Genomic DNA, 20,448 nt, shown 5'->3' with positions numbered 1-20,448 from the left:
GGGAATGTACGAAAATGGAGAGAGGGGTTAGGTTAGAAGACGTGGTAAGTGGAAAAAAGGACGAGAAGATAGAGGAATGGCTGAGGAATTTGAAACAAAAAAGGAGGAAGGAGAAAGACATGTGCAATGGGGCGATAAGAAATAAATAGTAAGAGTTAAGTTAGAGTTTAAGATAGAGAGGAAACGAAAAGAGAGAGTGAATGAGAAGAATGAGTGAGTTAAGTTAGTAATATAAGGGTAGGATAAGTGTAAACCAAGTCCAAATTTCTTGGCTGTGAGGCTGAAATAAAGAACATCTATCTATCTATCTATTACCATTAACGGGAAGACCGTTACTAAAGAAAAATTTATTATTGAAGTTTGGATCTTATATTAATTGATACTAAGAAAAATTCAATTTTGTTAGTAAATATGTTGACCATATTATACATTCTGGTTATTGCATCGGTGTGACTGGTTATGTAGAAAGTAGAGTAGAATAGATTTGAATGTCTGACTGCATGAAAAGGTGAGTTGATAATAAAGCAGCATTCGTACGATTACGTGTCTCGACCGAAAATCCAACTGACGCGTATGCTTACTTCCTGTGTTGGGAAAATTATCGAATCGGTCGAGAAATCGTATCGTCTGTAACTGGCTGTTAGACTGTTCACGGAGTTCCGAGAGATCGTGAATCGATACCGTCTACCGATGGGCAATTAAGGGCCGTTCGATCGTCTCGACGGCGCGGACGTAACGGCGTAAATTATATTTAACGGACTGGACGGCGTGTTACACGTCCGTAAGAACGTTTCGGTTTTATTTATCAGGAAGCGATTAACGACACACCGTTGCACCGGTTATAAATATTCGCCGTTACGAAAGCCAGAGCGTGAAAAACCCCGGCTGAAAGGAAAATCGGCGGGTTGCTCGCACGTGTGTTGCCTACGGAGACTGTCTCCCCTCCGTGGAATCACCTAGGATAGTTTGTCGACGGGATCGTTACAGTCTGAATCGACCGGTTCCCTCGATCTAGATCTTTATTCCGTTTATTACGTACTTGTTTTAGGAGAATTTAATAGAAACGGTGTTCTGAATCGGCTTCGAACTTCATTCATTTCGCTTAGAAGATCTTTAAATATTATGAAGTAAACGAAGTTGGTGTCGAAAGGTGCGAATCCGACGAGCATATAACGAGGGCGTTGGGAACTTCAAATTAATCGGGTACTTCAATTATTTCACTTACAAGATCTAGAATATTGTAAAGTAAATAATGGTATTGAAGGTCATGTTCAGAATTTCGATTATTTCACTTACTAGACTGACAAAATAATACCATAAATATTAATAACAATAGTATTTATGTTAACGGGAAAAATACTTTGACACAAAGATAGCATGAATAGCTGAGTAAAAGATGAAACAACAAAAAATATCACAATTATTAATATTAAAATTTAATATTTTCCAGTATTTTTACATAGCAGAGTAATCATTCACAATCTTAAACAAGACCAGAAGATCTAGTGATTTTCTTCTGTTTTCTGAGTAGATTTAGTCTGTTTAAGTACGACTGATAGTTGTGCTTGATAAAATGGGGTACAAAAGCTGAGCGTATATCGAGGGTGGACCCATGTTACATCGACCGAAATCGACAAAATCATCGAGTATAGCGTCCTAGGGAACGCTACAACGTAACCAGCAGTAGGAATTCAACCGACGGGACGGGATTTCGAATATCCAAAGCGCAGTTAGAATGGATTCAAAGTGATTTCGAAAGCTTTCGTCGTAAACGTCGTGGCACTACCGTTCGACACTCCCAGTTTCTAATCTCGTCTAATCTTCCGTGGATCTACCTGCACGCACGCACGCATGCCCGTTCGTTCGCTCATCCTGCCGCGGTGATTTAAGAGGAAACGTTGAATCGATCGAGCCGAGACGAATCGATTCGCCCCGCGTGTACCATTAACCGTTCTCTCGGAACGATTCGCGGAGGTATCGGTAACTTTCAACGCGGATTAACCGCGTTTTCTTGCCCCGATCTACTCCGATGGTCGATAAATAATCAGACTTCGTTGATTTTTCTGTTCACGTCCGGATTCGATAATTGCTCACGAGTTGGGCCGAGATGAACGGAAGCTACAACGAGATCACGATCGTATTTTCATTGGAGAAACAAACGTTTCGCGACTATGGCCACCTCGATAGATCGTTAACGGCCAATTACACTCGGAAAAGGCGGTGTCCGTTCTCTGAATAAGAAACGTTCCCGTAATCGTCGTGTCGTAAAGCGATCTTCTAGATCGACTGCGAAATCCCCAAGCGAAGACTGGACCGCGCCGTAATTTCTTGCAACGGAGCCTGAGAATTAATCGTGTGGATCGTTTTAAATCAATCGTCGGCGGACGTGCCTTATAATTCGTGGCCAGATGTGCTCGGGCATAGGCGCAGGTAAATAGTATGCAGCACCGCGTGTGTAACGTCGAGGTGGAGCCTTATCCTCTGGATCGTACTATCGGTATATAATATATCAATTTCGCGAGGTCTTTCTGGAGTATGTGTTTAGCTTGTCACAGGCAGGTTGCGTGTAATATTTACAAAATCGAAAAAAGAAAGTAAAATGTTTCTTAATGATGTATGATCCCTTTAACGCCCAGTGTGACGTATCTAAGGAATCATATGGACCGTTTATTTTGAAAGTGGTGTAAGTCCTTTTTTAAAAAAAATGAGATATGACGTAATTTATGCTTAATTTAGTGTAAACTTTTTGTTTATAACTAGTTAGTATTTAATATCTTAGAAAATGCCAATGCTTTGTTAAAAAAAACCTATATTTTTTAATTGTCAGATCTGTTAACATTTAATTTTCTCGAGACAAAAGAAAATGGACTTGCACCACTTTCAAAATAAACGGTCCATATTTCCAGGGGTTTCGTCGCGAAAATACGGAGTGTATTAAAATTATTTTTGAGTTAACTAATCGCGAGAAATAATTCTTCCGAATTTATATATCGATATTATATACCGATATTATATACCGATATTTTCGACTTCGAGATAACAAGATAAAACATACATATATCAACTCCCATAATTTTTAAATAACGATTTAAGGGCGTTAAAGGGTTAACGAAATAGAAAAAAAGAAAGCAAAATATTTCTTAACAATGTAGATAGTCGGTGAGATTGAACGTTACCCTGTACAGGATGTCCGGTTATTCAAAGTGTTTCGAAATAAAATCGATTTTCAGTAAACAGTTTGCGTAAAACGAAACCCTCGTGGGTGGTATCAGCCTATCATTGACTAAACGGAGCCGCGCGAAACCGTCGTTTTACCCTCATTGTCATCCCACTGACACGAAATTATAGCCCTCCCCCCACACGTGTGCGCGATTCGTCTCGCTCTCGACTATTTTCCCCCTACCGTTAATTATTATTCGATTGCGATACATCCGGTCATTAACGGACACGGACGCGCGACCACGAAATAATGATCGCACGCGGTTAATCATCGACGATTCGCGAATGATTTGAAATCTAATTTTAAAATTCTCGACACTCGAATTCAAGAACTTTGTAAGATTTCGAAACTCAAAACTCTCGAAACTTGAGGCTCTGATTTTCTTTTGTAAAATGAATATTCTGTTTCAAGAGCTGGTCTCAAAAACATTTTTGCATAATTCTTTATTGACCATTGTTCAAAAAAACAGAACAATATTATTCACTTATCTTTTTTCTAGCACTCGATTGTTTAGCATTCACGAAGCATCTTGCACCAAATATTCGTGATTCTTTCATCGATTCTATACTTTTTCTTGCCTAGGTTTCAAGAGTATCGAATCACGAAAAAAGTGCAGTTTGGAATTGTCGAAACTCGAAATTTCCTTTGGTTTCGACGTTTCCACGGTTTCAAAATTCCCTTGGGTTTCGACGTTTCCACGGTTTCAAAATTCCCTTGGGTTTCGACGTTTCCACGGTTTCAAAATTCCCTTGGGTTTCGACGTTTCCACGGTTTCGAAATTCCCTTGGGTTTCGACGTTTCCACGGTTACAAAATTCCCTTGGGTTTCGACGTTTCCACCGTTTCAAAATTCCCTTGGGTTTCGACGTTTCCACGGTTTCGAAATTCCCTTGGGTTTCGACGTTTCCACGGTTACAAAATTCCCTTGGGTTTCGACGTTTCCACGGTTACAAAATTCGCTTGGGTTTCGACGTTCCCACGGTTTCAAAATTCCTTTGGGTTTCGACGTTTCAAAATTCCCTTGGGTTTCGACGTTTCCACGGTTTCAAAATTCCCTTGGGTTTCGACGTTTCCACGGTTTCAAAATTCCCTTGGGTTTCGACGTTTCCACGGTTTCGAAATTCCCTTGGGTTTCGACGTTTCCACGGTTACAAAATTCCCTTGGGTTTCGACGTTTCCACGGTTACAAAATTCGCTTGGGTTTCGACGTTCCCACGGTTTCAAAATTCCTTTGGGTTTCGACGTTTCAAAATTCCCTTGGGTTTCGACGTTTCCACGGTTTCAAAATTCCCTTGGGTTTCGACGTTTCCACAGTTTCAAAATTCCCTTGAGTTTTGACGTTTCAAAATTCCCTTGAGTTTCGACGTTTCCACGGTTTCAAAATTCCCTTGGGTTTCGACGTTTCCACGGTTTCAAAATTCCCTTGGGTTTCGACGTTTCCACGGTTTCGAGAAACCCATTCCCAAATATCGATGCACCACTACCATAATCGTTCCTCGTAACGCAACGGGATTATCCACGGCACAGACTTTAGATCGCGAATTTCTCGAACATCGTTTCATACTTTACGAATCGCCGCCACGATAAAGACGTATTGTGGTTATCGTTATTAATAACGACATAGAGAGCCTCGCGTTCGTTCCGTGTGCGCGATGACCGATAGATTTATCCAGAGTCTGAACCAGCTGATTTTTCGGTGTAAACCCGGAACGCGTATAAAACGTTATTACAATCGGCTGTATCGGCGTGTGTGCGAGGCGCTCGTAACGTTACTCTATTCCGCATTATCCGTTGGAACGGGCATTGTTCCTCGGCTGGGCAATCGGGCATCGTGGGATCAGCGAATCATCGGTTCGCCGATGATTTCTATCCACGGAAGTACACGATCTCTTCGGTGTTGTACGCGTATTTTTCGTTTTTTTTTTTTTCGGCGAACGGTTTTCTTTTTTAGAGATTACGTGGCGAACGTGGATACTTAGGCTACGGGGAAGATATCCCCCGATTCTTGGGATCGTTGGTGGTTTTCCATGGAGAGCCGAGAAGTCGAGAGTGAAAACAAGGAGAAGGAAGCCGCTGGAAGGAGATGACGAGCGGATTGGTGTCTATTCCCCGTGTAATTGGTACATTAACGACCCGAGCTCCCGGGTGTAATGTTTCGCTTCATTTCGTTCCGCTTAATCGGGCATCGGCGAAGGGGGAAAACCGTGGCGCCACACGTCAATACGAATATCTTGATTATCCCCCCCCCGCCCCCCAGTTAAATGGCCTTTCATCGTTTCCCACGGAAATACACCAACTTAGTTAACCCTTTATCGCCCCAGTGTTGCACCGGTGCAGCATTCATTTTATAAAGTGAAAGTCAAATTCTATCGCCGGTTAATGTAACTATAAAATAGATTCTCAGTTAAGAAATTCAAGTGTTCCATTCAAGAAGCAAATTAGAACGGTTTAACCTTCGGTGTACGGACGTTTTTAATGTTCGTAGAAACGTAGAGTATGCATCCTTCTTTTTAATATATATTATAAAGAATATATATTATATTTACATATCGATGAGTTAAATACGGCTCTTAAACACTCGGGTCCAAACAGACCCTGGATCTCAACTCCAATGGTTGGTATTAATATTCTCGATTTCAAAGTAACACATATCAGTCTCATAATCTTAAAATACCGATTTAAGGATCTGGGCATTAAAGAGTTAAACATTCGACGGAGTATCCTCCTTTCCCAATCGATTTCAGATTAGTGTACAATCAAGCTGACACGGTTAGAAAAACGGTAACGTGGAGGGCCTCGAAGACCACACCACCGCGGCCCATATTCAAAACTCTTCGAGTTCTCCAACCCGTGTGTGTAGGTGATTCTCTTCTCCGACGTTGCCGCGCGCGGTTAACCGAAAAACCAGGTGTCTTCCGTGGCCTGTAACTCGTTCTCCACCCACCCTGGCAGGAGAGGGGAGGGGGTGAGGGGACGAGGTAAGAAACAACGGTCCTGGAACCTGTTCCGAACCGTTTGAGAGTCTCTGCCCCGGCTTGTCCCGTAGTCCATCCACCTTGGTCCCCTCTTCAGCGTCCTCGACGCGAGACTCCCTTTCCCTCTCGCCGCCACCGCCCCCTCCCCCTTTTCAGCTATACGTTTCCTCTCGTTTCTTCGTTCCTCCACCCCTCTTTCTCCCACATCCCCCTTCTCACTCTGGAACACAGTCCCTGTTTCTTTTTCTCTGTTCCGGTGGAACCACGTTCTCCAGGCAGCGTAATATCACGCACGTCATCGTCACGGAGAGATGTGTACGCGTGCTGCACACGGCTGAAGGAGCAACGAAGAGGACGAGAAGACGTTCTTAGGATGAAGAAGGATGATGGATATCTCTGTATGGAGAGGAAGAGAGATGTGTCGCGAGGGGAGCTGGGAGAGTCGAGGGAGGAAACGTGAAAGGAGGAAGGAGGAGGATAAGCGAGGGATAGAGATGGAAGAGGAGAGGGCGATGAGAGGCTTGTGGTGAAAGGGAGAGGGGAGAACGTGCTTGGCAATCAGGGCGAATGGGGTACGGCACACGCCACACGCCATCATAATGGAATAATGAGGCAAAGACGATAGCAATCGGCGGGGCAGAGGCTCCTTTTCCGCGCGACACGTCCGTGTCTCTTCTTGCGGCTCGTTGATGCGCGCACGAGCTCTGCGAGCTCTGGAACGTCGTGGACGAATTGAGCGAATCAGAGCCACATCCGATGAGGTCACTTCGGCCACGGCTGCAGGACCGCCGGTCTGAACAGAAGAACTTCTTGCCCTGTTTCTTTCTCTTCGTCTCTCTTTCCTCGTCTTTCTTAGCTGCTCCGTTAGACCAGTCCAGTTCTTTTTTTTATTCTTTTCACTCACCGCCTGGTAGATACACGGAGGAACGTGAGAGTTACTTTATTTCGAAGATACGGAAATCGAAACAGGACGTCAAAGTTTGAGCAAGTCCTTCGAAAAAAAAAAACATGAAATAAGGGATAAACGATCGCGCAGGATCGACGATGAAGAAGTTTCTAACGGCCAGTGATAACGACTGGTGGAACGATAACGAGCCTAGCGAGCCTTTCAGGCTGGTGTTGCGTCCGCAGCCACCGAGGAGTGGGGAACAACCGCCTCGAAGGAAGACGACCGTTCGCGAGGAGTGGTAACGTCAGAAGAAGTAAAGAAGCCGTGGCACGTGACCCCCGAGACCGTCGGAGTCAACTCGCTCAAGTAGCCGGGCCCTGCCCTTTGACCCAACCGACAATTTCGAATTATGTCTCTCCGTGGAGAGCGGATATACTCCCGTCAGGGACGACTCCGGGCCATGATTCTTCTCGCGCGAACGAAACGGTGCTCCTCCGCGGCTCCGGGATATAAATATTCGGGTGGAAACGGCTCTGTGGACATACTAGATCCGTTTCGGTCTCGGAATTTATTACCCGTACCAGGTACATATACTCGGATATCTGAACATATACCTGAACATTTGGTGACACTTTTGAACAAGCTGATCATCCGAAATTTGGTGTCTATGAAACGAATACCCCAGAGCCTTTTTTAATCCAGTAATCAGAGTGTCGTATGGCTTTCTACAATCTTCTAAACTTGGCGAAAGAAATTCGAAAGATTGCGAGAATCACTAGATGATTCATAGAAAAAAGGTTCGATGGGATAAAGGGCGGCAAGAAGGTATAGGCCGGCTGAAACGACGACGGAGAATCCCTGGACGTCCGCGATATGCGCAGTTGTTCTTCCCTGAGGAAGACAAATGATCCACTCGGACGCGAGACAGTTAGCGTATCCGCGGGGAGGCTTCAGCGTCGTCCACCGGCGAAGAGAAGGAGAAGCAGGAGGAAGAGGAGAGGAGGTTCTCTCAGTCCGTTGTCCATGGATCAGGACCGAGAACGCGCGCGCCTTCGGGCAGGCCGACTCGCTCGCTTGATCCCCGTGCCATTACGATATTAATGTAATGCCGCTAAAAAGGTGTGTTTGCTCGGTTCAGGGGGGAACGAACGGGTGGGGCAGAGGGGAGGGAGAGGCGAGAGCCGAGGATCGAGGCCCACGTAGGATAGTCTCGCCAGATATGGCGTGTGCCTGAGCGCCGCGGCAACCACCACCACGGTTATCGTCGTCGGGGCACGCCATCGTCATCGTGTCCTGTTCGTCGCACTCTAAAACGTCTGGTTCGACTCTGGCGATTTAAGGAGAACGATCCAAGCCGTGTCGGTTCGGACCACCACGCGACAGAGACCGCACCGTTTACGAAATGTACAGTTTTTTTTTTTTTCTCGAACGGTCGTTAAACTTGGGTTGCTTGTGTGGATTTATTATTATGTTGGAAACCCAGTTAATGGAATGATAAATATGGACCGTTTATTTTGAAAGCGGTGCAAGTCCATTTTCCAATTCCATTTCATTTTATTCTAGTTTACACTAAATTAAGCATAAATTACGTCATTGGCCGTTTATTTTGAAAGTGGTGTAAGTGCTTTTTTAAAAAATATGAGATATGACGTAATTTATGCTTAATTTAGTGTAAACTAAAATAAAATGAAATGGAATTGGAAAATGGACTTGCACCACTTTCAAAATAAACGGTCCATGTATTTCGGATACCGCAAGATTGACAATAGACTATCGTAGAGAAACTGCGTAGTACATTGGACCACGGAATTGAGGTATTGCTGATGATATTTCGTGTCTGGTGTATGAATTGGGTCTGAGCTCTTTATGAAATTGCATAGGGCCTTATACAGGGTATTTCACGTAACTTGACCACCTTAAATATATCGCTTATTTTGTATGATAGAAAAAATATCGGGGGAGAAAAATATTCTGTTCGAAGGCGTCAATATGGTGATGGGCCGAATTTTTTTCTCAAGGTCATTTTTTTCGAGATTTCAAGGTCATCGATTTTTTTTTAAACGGACTACATATTTTCGCTACAATACTCTTATAGCATATAAAAAAACAAATCCAACGAGGTGCAATATGTTGACCTTCACGTGACCTTTAGCGAAAAAATTACGAAATGTTTGTCAGTAAGCTCAGTACGCGTTCGGGGACGGTAAATGAAGGAATTTCAATTTCATTGGAACAGTATACCGTGTAATTGTCCCTGGTGCTTGTAAACAGACATTCGTATTCTCCTTTCATCGGCAGAAAACATGCGACAAAGGGTTCTACATGAATGTAGATCAATTACTGCAGACCAAGTTAAAAATATACAGCAAGAATTTATTAACCGCCTCCAAAAATGTATCCAGATTCATGGTGCACATTTTGAACACCTTCTAAAATAAGGATTTAACTAAAGACTGTTCCAATGAAATTGAAATTCCTTCATTTACCGTCCTCGAACGCGTACTGAGCTTACTGACAAACATTTCATGATTTTTTCGCTAAAGGTCACGTGAAGGTCAACATATTGCACCTCGTTGGATTTGTTTTCTTATATGCTATAAGAGTATTGTAGTGAAAATATGTAGTCCCATTAAAAAAAAATTCGATGACCTTGAAATCTCGAACAAAATGACCTTGAGACAAAAATTCGGCCCATCACCGTATTGGCGCCTTCGAACAGAATATTTTTCTCCCCTGATATTTTTTCTATCATACAAAATAAGCGATATATTTAAGGTGGTCAAGTTACGTGAAATACCCTATATATTATCGCTCTATGGTACAGATTCCTCTCGATTATTGTCTGGTTTGTTCTACACGATTATTGTCCAGGCGTTATTACTAAGAGAGGGGGGGGGTGGAACCTGTTAAGCGCATACTTTGTTGCCCCTCCACTTTCGTTGCCAAGACTCGGTCTTCGGTCAAAAAACGAAATTATTGAAGCATTTCTCCATACACGATTATTGTCCCAGCGCGGATCCGAGTTCGGGACAATAATCGAGACGAGACTGTAGTTACAAAATGCCTGTGGGCCTTAATACAGACTGAGTAGATAGTAGTTTGGAATTTAAACAAAATAAGGGTGACTAAATTGTTTAGGACAGAGCAACGCGATTTTAGTTATTCAAAAAGTAAATGGTCATCCAACAATTGTTCCCGCGCGATGTACTCGGCCGCGAGACAAGTCAGTCCGTTGTTCCCCACGAAAGTTGTAGAAACGCCCGAGGGTGTACACCGGTTAATGGGGAACACGTAGCAGAGGCCCCAGAAAGGGGAAAAGGTCCCTCTACTCGAGAGTAATCGAAGACGAAGAAATTATAGTGTCGGGTATCACGCGTTGCACGCCACTCGTGGAAATGATTATCGTTAAATTTATGATTCTTTAAACGGTCGATCAGGTGAGAACTCGGTGGTGCAACGTCCCCACGACGGATTCTACAACGTCGATCCCCTCGATCCTTGCCACCTCGCCCCCACTTTGTTGCGCTCGACGTGTACCCCCTCTTAGCGACGAGTCCTTCTTTCTTTCTTTCTTTCGCTCAGTCACGGCTGCTGCTCGCGACCTCGTATCTTTATTCGGTCATGCAACGAACGAGAGCGTCGCCGGCAACGTGTCACGCATATACATACATACAACGCGAACGCGTTGATTCCTCTGGGACGTCCGATCGTCGCTTGGACTGGACCCAGAGAGGGTAAGAGTTGCAACAACCCTTTTTAGCTAGAGGGTATTATGCACGTCGGTGTGGTCGTTTCGACGTAATTGCGAGAAACTGGCCCGACCTGTTTCGTTGTACCTCTCTATGCTCGCTGGAGGACATTCTCCAATGGCTCTGCCTTATCTTTCGAGAATCGCGCGCAAATTCCGTTCCCGTTTAATCGTTAAAATTGTCGCATTCGACTACGATCAATCTAGAGAATTAAGATCGAGATGGGTTTACGAGGATAAAGACTACTCTCGATTATTGTCTGGCTTGTTCTACACGATTATTGTCCAGACGTTATCCCTATCACTGTTGGGGGAAGCCGTGGAACATGTCAAGCACATACTTTATTGCCCCTCCACCTTTGTTATCGAGGCTCGAGCTTGGGACAAAAAACGAAATTACTGAAGCATTTCGCCCTATACGATTATTGTCCTGGAGCGGACCATGATTCGGGACGATAATCGAGAAGAATCTGTAATGTCTGTATCTTGCAATGAAACGACACAATTAACAATTCAACGTTCTGTACACAGTAAATCTTCCATGAGTGTTCCAAAAATTTCATCGATACTTTGTTGAGTCATATTCATACATTCTTATTCATTTATCGCTGCCACGAAGATGGCTCTTTTTCAGGATCTTATGGGGACACCTGGAGAACTCGGAAGTCTTCAGGTTTCTTTCTCTATTAACCCTTTGGGTACATTTGACGAGTGAAACTCGTCATCTGCTTACTTGGGCGAAGTTACGGTGGACGAGTCTGACTCGTCATCTGAATTTAAGAAGCAGGCGTTGATGTTTATGTTATAAACATAAAGTAAGAAAAGAAACCACTTGGCAATGCAAACAATGCCAGGTACCTTTGCATTTACCGACATGTTTTGAAAAATACCACACGGTACAAAATTATTAGACTTTAAGTTGGTTCTTGTTCTATATAAATATTTCTATTTTGTTTCATTTATATATTTACTTATATTTTCTAACTAAAATGCTGTTTCAAAAATATATTTATATCGCCAATATAAGTATATTCCAAATAAAATGTATTACTTTTACATATTAATCCATATAGCGACAAATTAAATCCGTCCCATGGGCATAAAAATCTTCAAATAATTCAGTACTCAAAAGGTTAACGAAACGCATAAGAACACAGAGCCCTCCGGCTTCCAAAGACTGTTAATTCGTCCGAGCGCAGCGTTTTTTTTGTTTTTCGAATTCCTTTTTGTGGTTTCTCCTCCCCTTTCGACCACCGAGAACGCCGGACTCTACAATCTCGAGCAACCGCCTCTCGAACCCCGTAATACGCGTGACGAGCTTCTGGCACGCGTCGAAACCTCCGCTCAACGAGCCACTTGTGTCTGCCCTTGATACCGTAATATAGGTCCCGGGTAACTCGATATTTATCCCCGCTCGTAAATATTGGGTCATTCACGGCGGTTTAACACTGTTCGCCACTCTCTGGTGCCTTTATTAACGAGTCACTCTATTAACCTGAAGGAGGGTGGGTCTTTTAAAATGCTCGAAAGACATAAAGGATCTAGTTTTTTATCCCCTTTTTTCACACCTGGATCGTCGACAGTTGTACACCCACGAGCAAACTCGGCTTCCGCTAGGGGAAAAAGTGACGTAGGTGAAGGCCCTCCTACCACTTGGTAAATTTATTTCAAGTACTCAAGTAAATCGTAAATCGAATGTTAATTTGTCATAAATTTCAATAATTCTCAATACCAAGTGGTAGGAGCATTGTAGAAGCCCCTTTCCATACGCCAATTTTTCCCCTAGCGGAAGCAGAGTTTGCTCGTGAGGGTACCTGAATGGGCCAAAACATGCCCAACCAAAATTCTCTATGTTACGACACGACTGCGCCAGACGGTCAGTCGAAAAGTCAGATTCGCGAGGGAAGCAACGTTGGTATCAAGGGAAACACGTCCCAATAAGAACCCGCGAGACGAAGAGGATCCAAAACGACGCCGGGGGGCAACGATGTTTACGGTTAAAAGTCATCCAACCCGGGCAGAGTATCGACCTCAACCTTCCTCCGGCCGATCCCCCGGTTCTGTGGGCGCGATCAAAATTCAAGGTCACCAGGAACGGGTGGCAGTGGTTGTGCTCAAGAAATTTACCCGTGGTTTCCTTCCCTGCACTTCCGTCCTCGAAATCGGTCGCGTGTACCACCTCCGTAAGACCGACCCGGGGGTCGTCGAAGGTGTTGCGTCGAGTCGCGGGCAAGAAAAGGAGATAACTCGGTGCGGAGTTACCCTGGACGGAGCCGTGAAGCCGTTGGTGAAACACGAAAAGAGAAGAGGATGACTATACGGTGGAAAGAAAAGGATTAAGAAGGAAGGGAAGAAAGAACAGAGGAGAAGACTCTCCTTTCTCTCTGTTTCTTTCGTTCTTTCTCACTGTTCCTTTCTTTCTCTCTCTCTGGCGTGGGGTTGCGCCCACGCCGGTGACGTCACCCGGCGAACGTTGGCAGTGTTACCGGCGATCAAGCGTTGGTGTACCTCAGGCGGCCTGTTCAAGAGGAACGAGGCGAGAGATCGACCAAGAGGGGGGCTACGGAAGAAGAGGACAGAGGGGGGGGGGATATATACCAGTCGCGTGGAGGAAGGGAATCATCGACGGAGAGGTGGAGGAGGATGAACGAAGAGAGAAAACTAGTGAGGAGGAGAAACGGGTGTACGTTGAAAGGAGACGGATAGTGGTGTACACGCGAAACGAGCGGGAGGATCCGCGAGAGTCGGAGAAGAACGGACACAGAACGCGCGCGTGGGTGTGTAGGGAAACGGAGGGGAGAGAGGTGGAAAGGAATGAATGGAAATCGCGGAGAGACACGCGGGTGAGACGAATGATTCCCGAGGAGAATGAAGGAGACGAAGACGGTGAGAGTGGTGTGTTGTGCGTTCAGTCGCGAGGCAAAGACCGACATGACGGTATACCACAACGGTGAGAGAACATTCGGAAGAGAGGAAAAGATCGAAGGGAGGGGGTTGAAGGGGAGGGTCGTATAGGCGTGCAAACGATTGTCGGAGAATGTACAGTAGAGTCAGGTTAAAGTACAGTGAATCCCCGATGATTGCTCGAAGCTGCTCGAACAGCTGGCGATTCTGAAGCCAATGATGTTTGTTTCAGTCGTATATGGTTGTTAGTTTATGAAATATTTAATGTTCAGTATCGGGGAGCCTTCGAACACTCATCGAGGTTTTACTGTAATGCTATTTAAAGCAGCGTTCGGTGTGCACTCCCCACTTCTTGTGCGGCATTGCAGCGAGATCGTGCGTGCCATTGGCTCGCGTTGATATAATATTTCCTGCAAAACAATCGCCACCTTTAGAGCCCCCAGAGCGGTACTTTAACGCGAGCCTACTGTAGGGTGGATGCACCAGTAAATGAACTCCGTGCCACTGAATGGACATTACGTATAAAAATCAGTAAATCAAGTTACTCAAATCATATACAGATGATATTCACACAATTTCTACGCCATTGGTTAGAAAAGTTCATTTATTTAGTATTGTTCTTCCCCGGGTGAAACCTGCAATTTACCTCGGTAATTTAATTAATTACTGGGTCTACAAATTAATTCGTAGCCACAACAATTAAGTATTGACTCAGAATCGCCATCATTTTTTCAAATACGCAGAAAATGATGTGGAGTATTTTCAAGACTAGAACTGTATTTTGTTTCTTTGTAAATGAACAACAAATCTATGAACTAGGGAGCCACGAATTAGTATATACACCTAATACATTTCTCAAATTAAAATTTATACACTCCACAAAAAAGGTATAGATATAACGTGTCAAATATTTATTAATATTATTACCATATAAAATTTCCACTTTACCAGTTACGAAATCTCTTAAGTGTTCATTCATTGGTGCGTTTACCCTACAACCTCGGTAGTGTGCTCAGGGAGGGGCGAAGGGACGGGAGGGGGGCGATGTCGACGACACGTGACGCCAGCGAATCGCGAGGATCGCTGCCACCGTCACCACCACCCACAGCAACACCGGCAGGAGCCTCTGTCGTCACAACGGCAACAGCAGCAGCCTCCTCGCTCGCGCGCGAGCGCTCTCTCGAGGCGAGCGAGCACTTCCCGCGCTCGCCGCTCTTTATTAGTCGACCGTGGACCATCGCGAACAACCCTTTGGCTGGCTCGTGGGCTCTGCCATCCGGCATTCCGAACGGTTTCGCGAAACGTGCGCGCCGGAAGATATCCCTTCTGCTTTAGGAAAAGGAAGAAGACTCGTAACAGGCATCGTTGGAGCGGTTTCTGCTCGATCCTCGACCGGAAAACGCGCGCTGAACGAGCGAACGAGACGGAGGAGCAACAGGCCTCTGCCCTGGCTCTTGTTCAAGAGGAAGGGAGAACCACCGACGACTAAGCGACCGGCGGGCGGCGGCGGAGGAGGAGGAAGACGCGGAGGAGGAGGCGGAGGTGGTGGGAGGGGGAGGAGGACGAAGAGCGAGAAAGAGCAGGATCCTCCAGTGATACGATACCGGGCAGCACGCGCGCCGGCACGTCGGCTTTTATCGCGCGCCAACTCCGAAACTTCTTCGTCTTCTTCGTACGACTGCGAGGCGTACCGCGCGATATCGAACCGCTGTGTGCGTCGGTGTTCCGTTTGCCACGCGACCATTAGTTAGTTCAACACGTTCTCATTACGATGAAACAATTTCTCAAGCCTGTATCCAAGGGACTCTAAAGGGAATCCACACGAAGATCCACGGATAATAAATTGTTCGACAAACAGGACCCAACGGAAAGATTTCACCAAACTTTCTTCCGTTCCTGATACACACATACCGAGAGAAATTCGATTCCGTGTGCCCGCGCTTTCTACCCTGTGCCGCGTCCTGGAGTGCGCAAGCCCGCGAAAAAACCGCTAACGTGCCCCTGTTCGAGTGGAAACTGTTGCATCTTCGAGGGAACTGTAATCAGTGGTCCCGCGAGTGTCTTTGGAAAATCCAAGAGGGACTTACCGTCGGTTCCGACGACCTGTGATATAATCTCTCTTTCACCCTTCGTTGCTAGTCCTATCGAAGGCCCTGACGACGACGGTGCGTCTGTCTCTACGTGTGACGTCCGTGACATGTGCGATAGCTCGTTATACTCTCTGTGGTCATCGTCGACGCGAAGGAAAGGGCGTCGCCAGCAACCGTTGGTGGTACCCGCCGTGCCGGAAGTGGAGTCTACCAGCAGCAACGTAGAGGAGGAGAGCACGTGGTGGACCCGTGGCACCGGGACGAGGGCCGGCGGCGCGACAGGTTGAAAAGATGCTGGCACTGGCGATGCGCCGCGAACACACGACCGGCCGCAGCAATTACGAGCCCGCGAACCCGCTCGCGGGTTTCGAACACCTGCAGCATCAAACCGGGAACCCGTTCGCGTCGGTGGTCCCGTCCTCCGCGTCGGACGGTCGTCTGAGGGAGGCCGGCCCGGAGACCGACGGCGAGCTACAGGAATTTGTGGACATCGCCCAGGTTCAGCAATTGTTGCAGCAGCAACAGCAACAGCAGCAGCAACAACAGCAACAACAACAACAACAGCAGCACCATCATCATCAGCAACAGGTGGCGGCGGCCGCGTCTTGCATATGGGGGGCGGTTTACCCGCCGCCACCCCCTACCCTGGGATACCATCATCATCACCATCATCATCATCATCCACCGCCACCACCCTCAGGTAAATCGATAGAAAAATACTAGTCGACGTTGATCGTAATCAGGGCTTGAAACGATTCCGGAAATAACTGTTTCATACTCTTATATAAAAGTTCCGATTGAAAGAGTTATGGATATATTCTAGTCAGAACTGATATAGAACCTAAAAAATAACTTAGATGGAGGAACCGTAACTGAAACTTATATAGCCTGAAATTTAGGTTCTAACAGTTATTCAGAATAAAGAACCTAAACCGAAATCGTAACAGTTTTCAAGCTCTGATCGTAATACAAGGGTGATCGTCCCGTTGGGGTTGCAAGGCAAGCCGCTTGCTTTGTCGTTTAACTGTCGCCTAGCTACCAGATCTGGATAAAAAGGTTCGAATAACGAATAATTGAGTACCTCAATCGAGTAATCTTTTCCAATTTTTTTAACGAAATAATACTTCCTCGGTAAATCGATATTTGGGAAATTCTTTCGTGTCTGTCACGGTTTATCCCTCGTATAACGAATACAGGGCCATTTCGACCCATCTGTAGCCATTTGAGTATTCTGTCTAGTTACATGTAAACGTAACATATGAACCTAAAAATTCACAATTCCTTCTTCAAACCCACGTACAATAAAAATTCCGCTACGGGTCACACGTACCCAGCATTCATTTGCAGCGTCAGTCCCACACCTTCCAGTGGTTAAAGCTCCAAATGACGTCCTTAGATACTTCCGCGTTTCACTATCTATTACTCAAATAAAATTTGAGTGGCCAATTCAGCCAGCTACTCCTGCTGACTAATATCTAACAGAAAAAGAGAACTGTCAAGGCTGCTCAGCCACCGATGACAAGTTTAGGGTCACAGTACTTGAACGACAAAGCAGGCAACTTGCGTTTCCACCCTAGCAACAAGACGATCACCATATGAGTCTCTCTGTCACGCTGGGTCGCAGAGACATCCGCGTGGACGGTTCTCCAGGAGGTGTCTCAGGATAGAAGCAAACCCAAGTATCCCAGTGATTTATGCATTTGTTCGCCGCTAGAAACTCGATATGACCGCCACGCTTATCACCCGGGTGTATTTTCTTTATAGACTAGATTCTACGCGAGGATGTATCGCCAGCCGTGTGGTAGACCGTGATTTTTTTCCCACGAAAGTGACACCGGTAACGTGTGCTCGCGTTCCGTGACTACCGGTATTGGCGCCCGATCTAAACACTCGGTGATAATCGATCTTTACGAGCAGCACGTGAAAACCTGTATTTCTAGACCGGCTACTAAGTTTCCTGTCACCGTTCCTCGGTGTCTACGCGACTGCCCTACGAGCGTCAACCTGGGCGAAACTTCGAATCACTGGGACCAGGATAGATCTACGTCGGTTTTACCCTCGCGGATAAATACAGGGGGATAGTATCGTGTATCGGCTACCTGTTGATCGAGCATGCTCCTTCGACAATACGGAGCCTAGTACCGTGATCTCGTTTCTCCGTGAAATTTATCTTTGAAACTAGATGCAAGTTCGAGCTTTACGACACCTTCGGGACCGTCCACGCGGTCCACATTCCTGGCAGCGTCGTGAAACGATGTTGAATTAAATGTCTGGCAGGCAGAATGCCTCTCGATGAATCGGGTTATGCGAGTATACAGTGGGTTATCGTTGCAACGAATTAATTGGTTCGAAAACCTCGGTCGTTATTGCGTTTACATATGGGTTTCCCAATTGTTTTTGTATCATGTGCCTTCACATAAACACGGATAATCGGCAGAATGGCCGATCTTATTCCCTCGCGTTCGTTATAAGAGATTGACGGATGTTTGTGCATTTATACCATCTCTCAACTAGGCAAACGTAGGAAAATAAAATATCTGATAGAATTTAATATAGTATTTATACATTATTATGAACATATAATAATATATAAAATCCCTAGTACAGGAAATAAAATTCTATAAAATGTTTTTCGTATGCTGGTGTTCAAAATTTTAAATTTGCACAAATATCCGTCTTCTAGTTATAACATATTTGTTCACTGTAGTATTTTGATGATAACAATAAAAATTGTTCGTTGTAACATATCCCACTGTATAAGGTTATCAAGAGAACCTGTTGCTTTCCCAGCAATCCACGTGGATGCTGCTACGTTTCGAATTTTGTGGGAGGAATAAATTATCTCTTGGATCGATCGATACCACGATCTCCGCGTAATCACCGTCTCCGTTCATCGAGAGGCATCTGGACCAGCGATTTTCCCGCTGTTCCTCGCTAATCGGACTCCAATGAATCGCTTGCATGCTGTTCCGTATGCTTCGCTTATCAACACGAAACGCTTCGCTTCCCGCGATTCCCCGTGCTGGTGACGGTGTACAACACAGGATCGTCGAAAGCAGACGCGTTGAACGGCTGAGTTTGCCGAAAGATCGACGCGATCTTGCCGTCGGATCGTGGACGACGGCGGTAGATCGTTAACTGAAGCTTCTTAAGCCAGATTCACACTCGCAGTCGAAGGTACGATTCGATCACGATCAATTTGAATTTAGACTAAATCTCTCTCATTAGATTACGTGTGATTGATAAAGGCCGTTGCCTGATTTGACGTGATCTGACCGTACCGTGATCGTTAGTGTGAATCCGGCTTTAACCGGCAAGAATCGAATAATTCTAATCGTGGATAACCAAGCGTGTCGACTCATACGTTGGTCTCCCGGATAAACGAAGCCTGATAAACTCGTAGCGATAGAATTAACGATAATGTTAACCGGTGTGATTAATCGCGCGATTAACCCTTCCGACGGTGGGCAGCATTGTTCGGTAGGTGTGAATAAATTGTGTTCTAATTCTGATCGCGGTATCGTCCGGGATTTTGTTATTGTTGTTCTGGGAAAAAATTTTGATCGTCGCTGCGGCTTGTTCGCGATTCAACGATCCGATACACGGCCGATGATCGATCGTCGAACGGAACGACAACCGGTCGCGTCGAATGCTTCGCTACTAGAGACAGATCGTACTATTGATTATCGATATTTTGAATATCGATGCTTTTCAATTGAAAATATGAATATTTTCATACTTTACCAGTAAAGATCGAAATAAGTGGACTTTCCATAAAGTTTCCGACTGGTCGATTTTTTTCCACATTGTTACGTAAGAATCTACCTTGGTAAATAATTGCTCACATAAATTTTATTTAATTATTGTTAAAATATTATTACTTCTAATTTAATTGCAAGTATCGATCGCATTACGCGTGTATCGGTATTCTGGGTATTAATACGTATCGATACGATTCAAATGTATCACTGGAGCATACTTGTTTACTCGTTCTGTTTTCGCGCCGTTAGAGTACGTTCCGAGTACGCGTGCACGCGCGCGCACGCAGGGGTTCGATGCGAAAGATAAGAGAAAAGAGGTCAGGCAACACTGGTCTTCGATCTTCCGACGCGCCGTAATGTCATTAAGGATCCCGACCGTGACGATTAATGAAAGAGGCTCGATCGTCAGTGGCGTAAAAACCAGACGAAACGGAGCCGCCGCAGAGAGACAATGCGAGGATACAGACGATCCGCAGTGAAAAAAATAAACGTAGAAGCCTGTGTGCGTGGCTCTCGATTATGAAAAGTAAATCCCTATACAGGGTGATACTAAAAAAGGGTTGATAACTTCTCTGGATAGATAATACTCATCAAATGAAGAAAAATCTTGACAAACATGGGTCGACAAATTAATATTTTTATTATTAAAAAATACTAATAAAAACTGTCGAAAGTCTGTAACTAAGAAAAGGTAATCCACTGTTCCCATACGGTACGATAATTCCCAAATCGAGAAAGTCAGTCGCTTCAACCGAAAGAAAGAAATGTTTATAACTTCGGAAATGTTAATTTTTTGACGTGACTTTTTTTCATCATTTGGCGAGTATTATCTATCCTAGAAGTCACGAATCCTTTTTTTTTT

General features: G+C 45.1%; 1 protein-coding gene across 1 annotated transcript in view; it reads left to right on the top strand.

Annotated features, from left to right (window-relative positions):
- Positions 1 to 16,116: 16,116 nt before the first annotated feature.
- Positions 16,117 to 20,448, top strand: part of LOC107190552 (alpha-protein kinase 1-like) — a 28,865-nt gene continuing 24,533 nt past the window's right edge. Inside the window, exon 1 of the mRNA XM_015579368.1 lies at positions 16,117 to 16,525. Within this exon, the coding sequence (XP_015434854.1) occupies positions 16,117 to 16,525 (409 nt within the window). The remainder of the gene's footprint in view (positions 16,526 to 20,448) is intronic.

The sequence above is a fragment of the Dufourea novaeangliae genome, unplaced genomic scaffold (assembly GCF_001272555.1).
Source record: "Dufourea novaeangliae isolate 0120121106 unplaced genomic scaffold, ASM127255v1 scaffold187, whole genome shotgun sequence".
In the NCBI taxonomy this organism is placed as follows: Eukaryota; Metazoa; Arthropoda; class Insecta; order Hymenoptera; family Halictidae; genus Dufourea; species Dufourea novaeangliae.
Note: the sequence above shows the minus strand (reverse complement) of the source record. Positions and strands in the feature narration are given on the sequence as shown.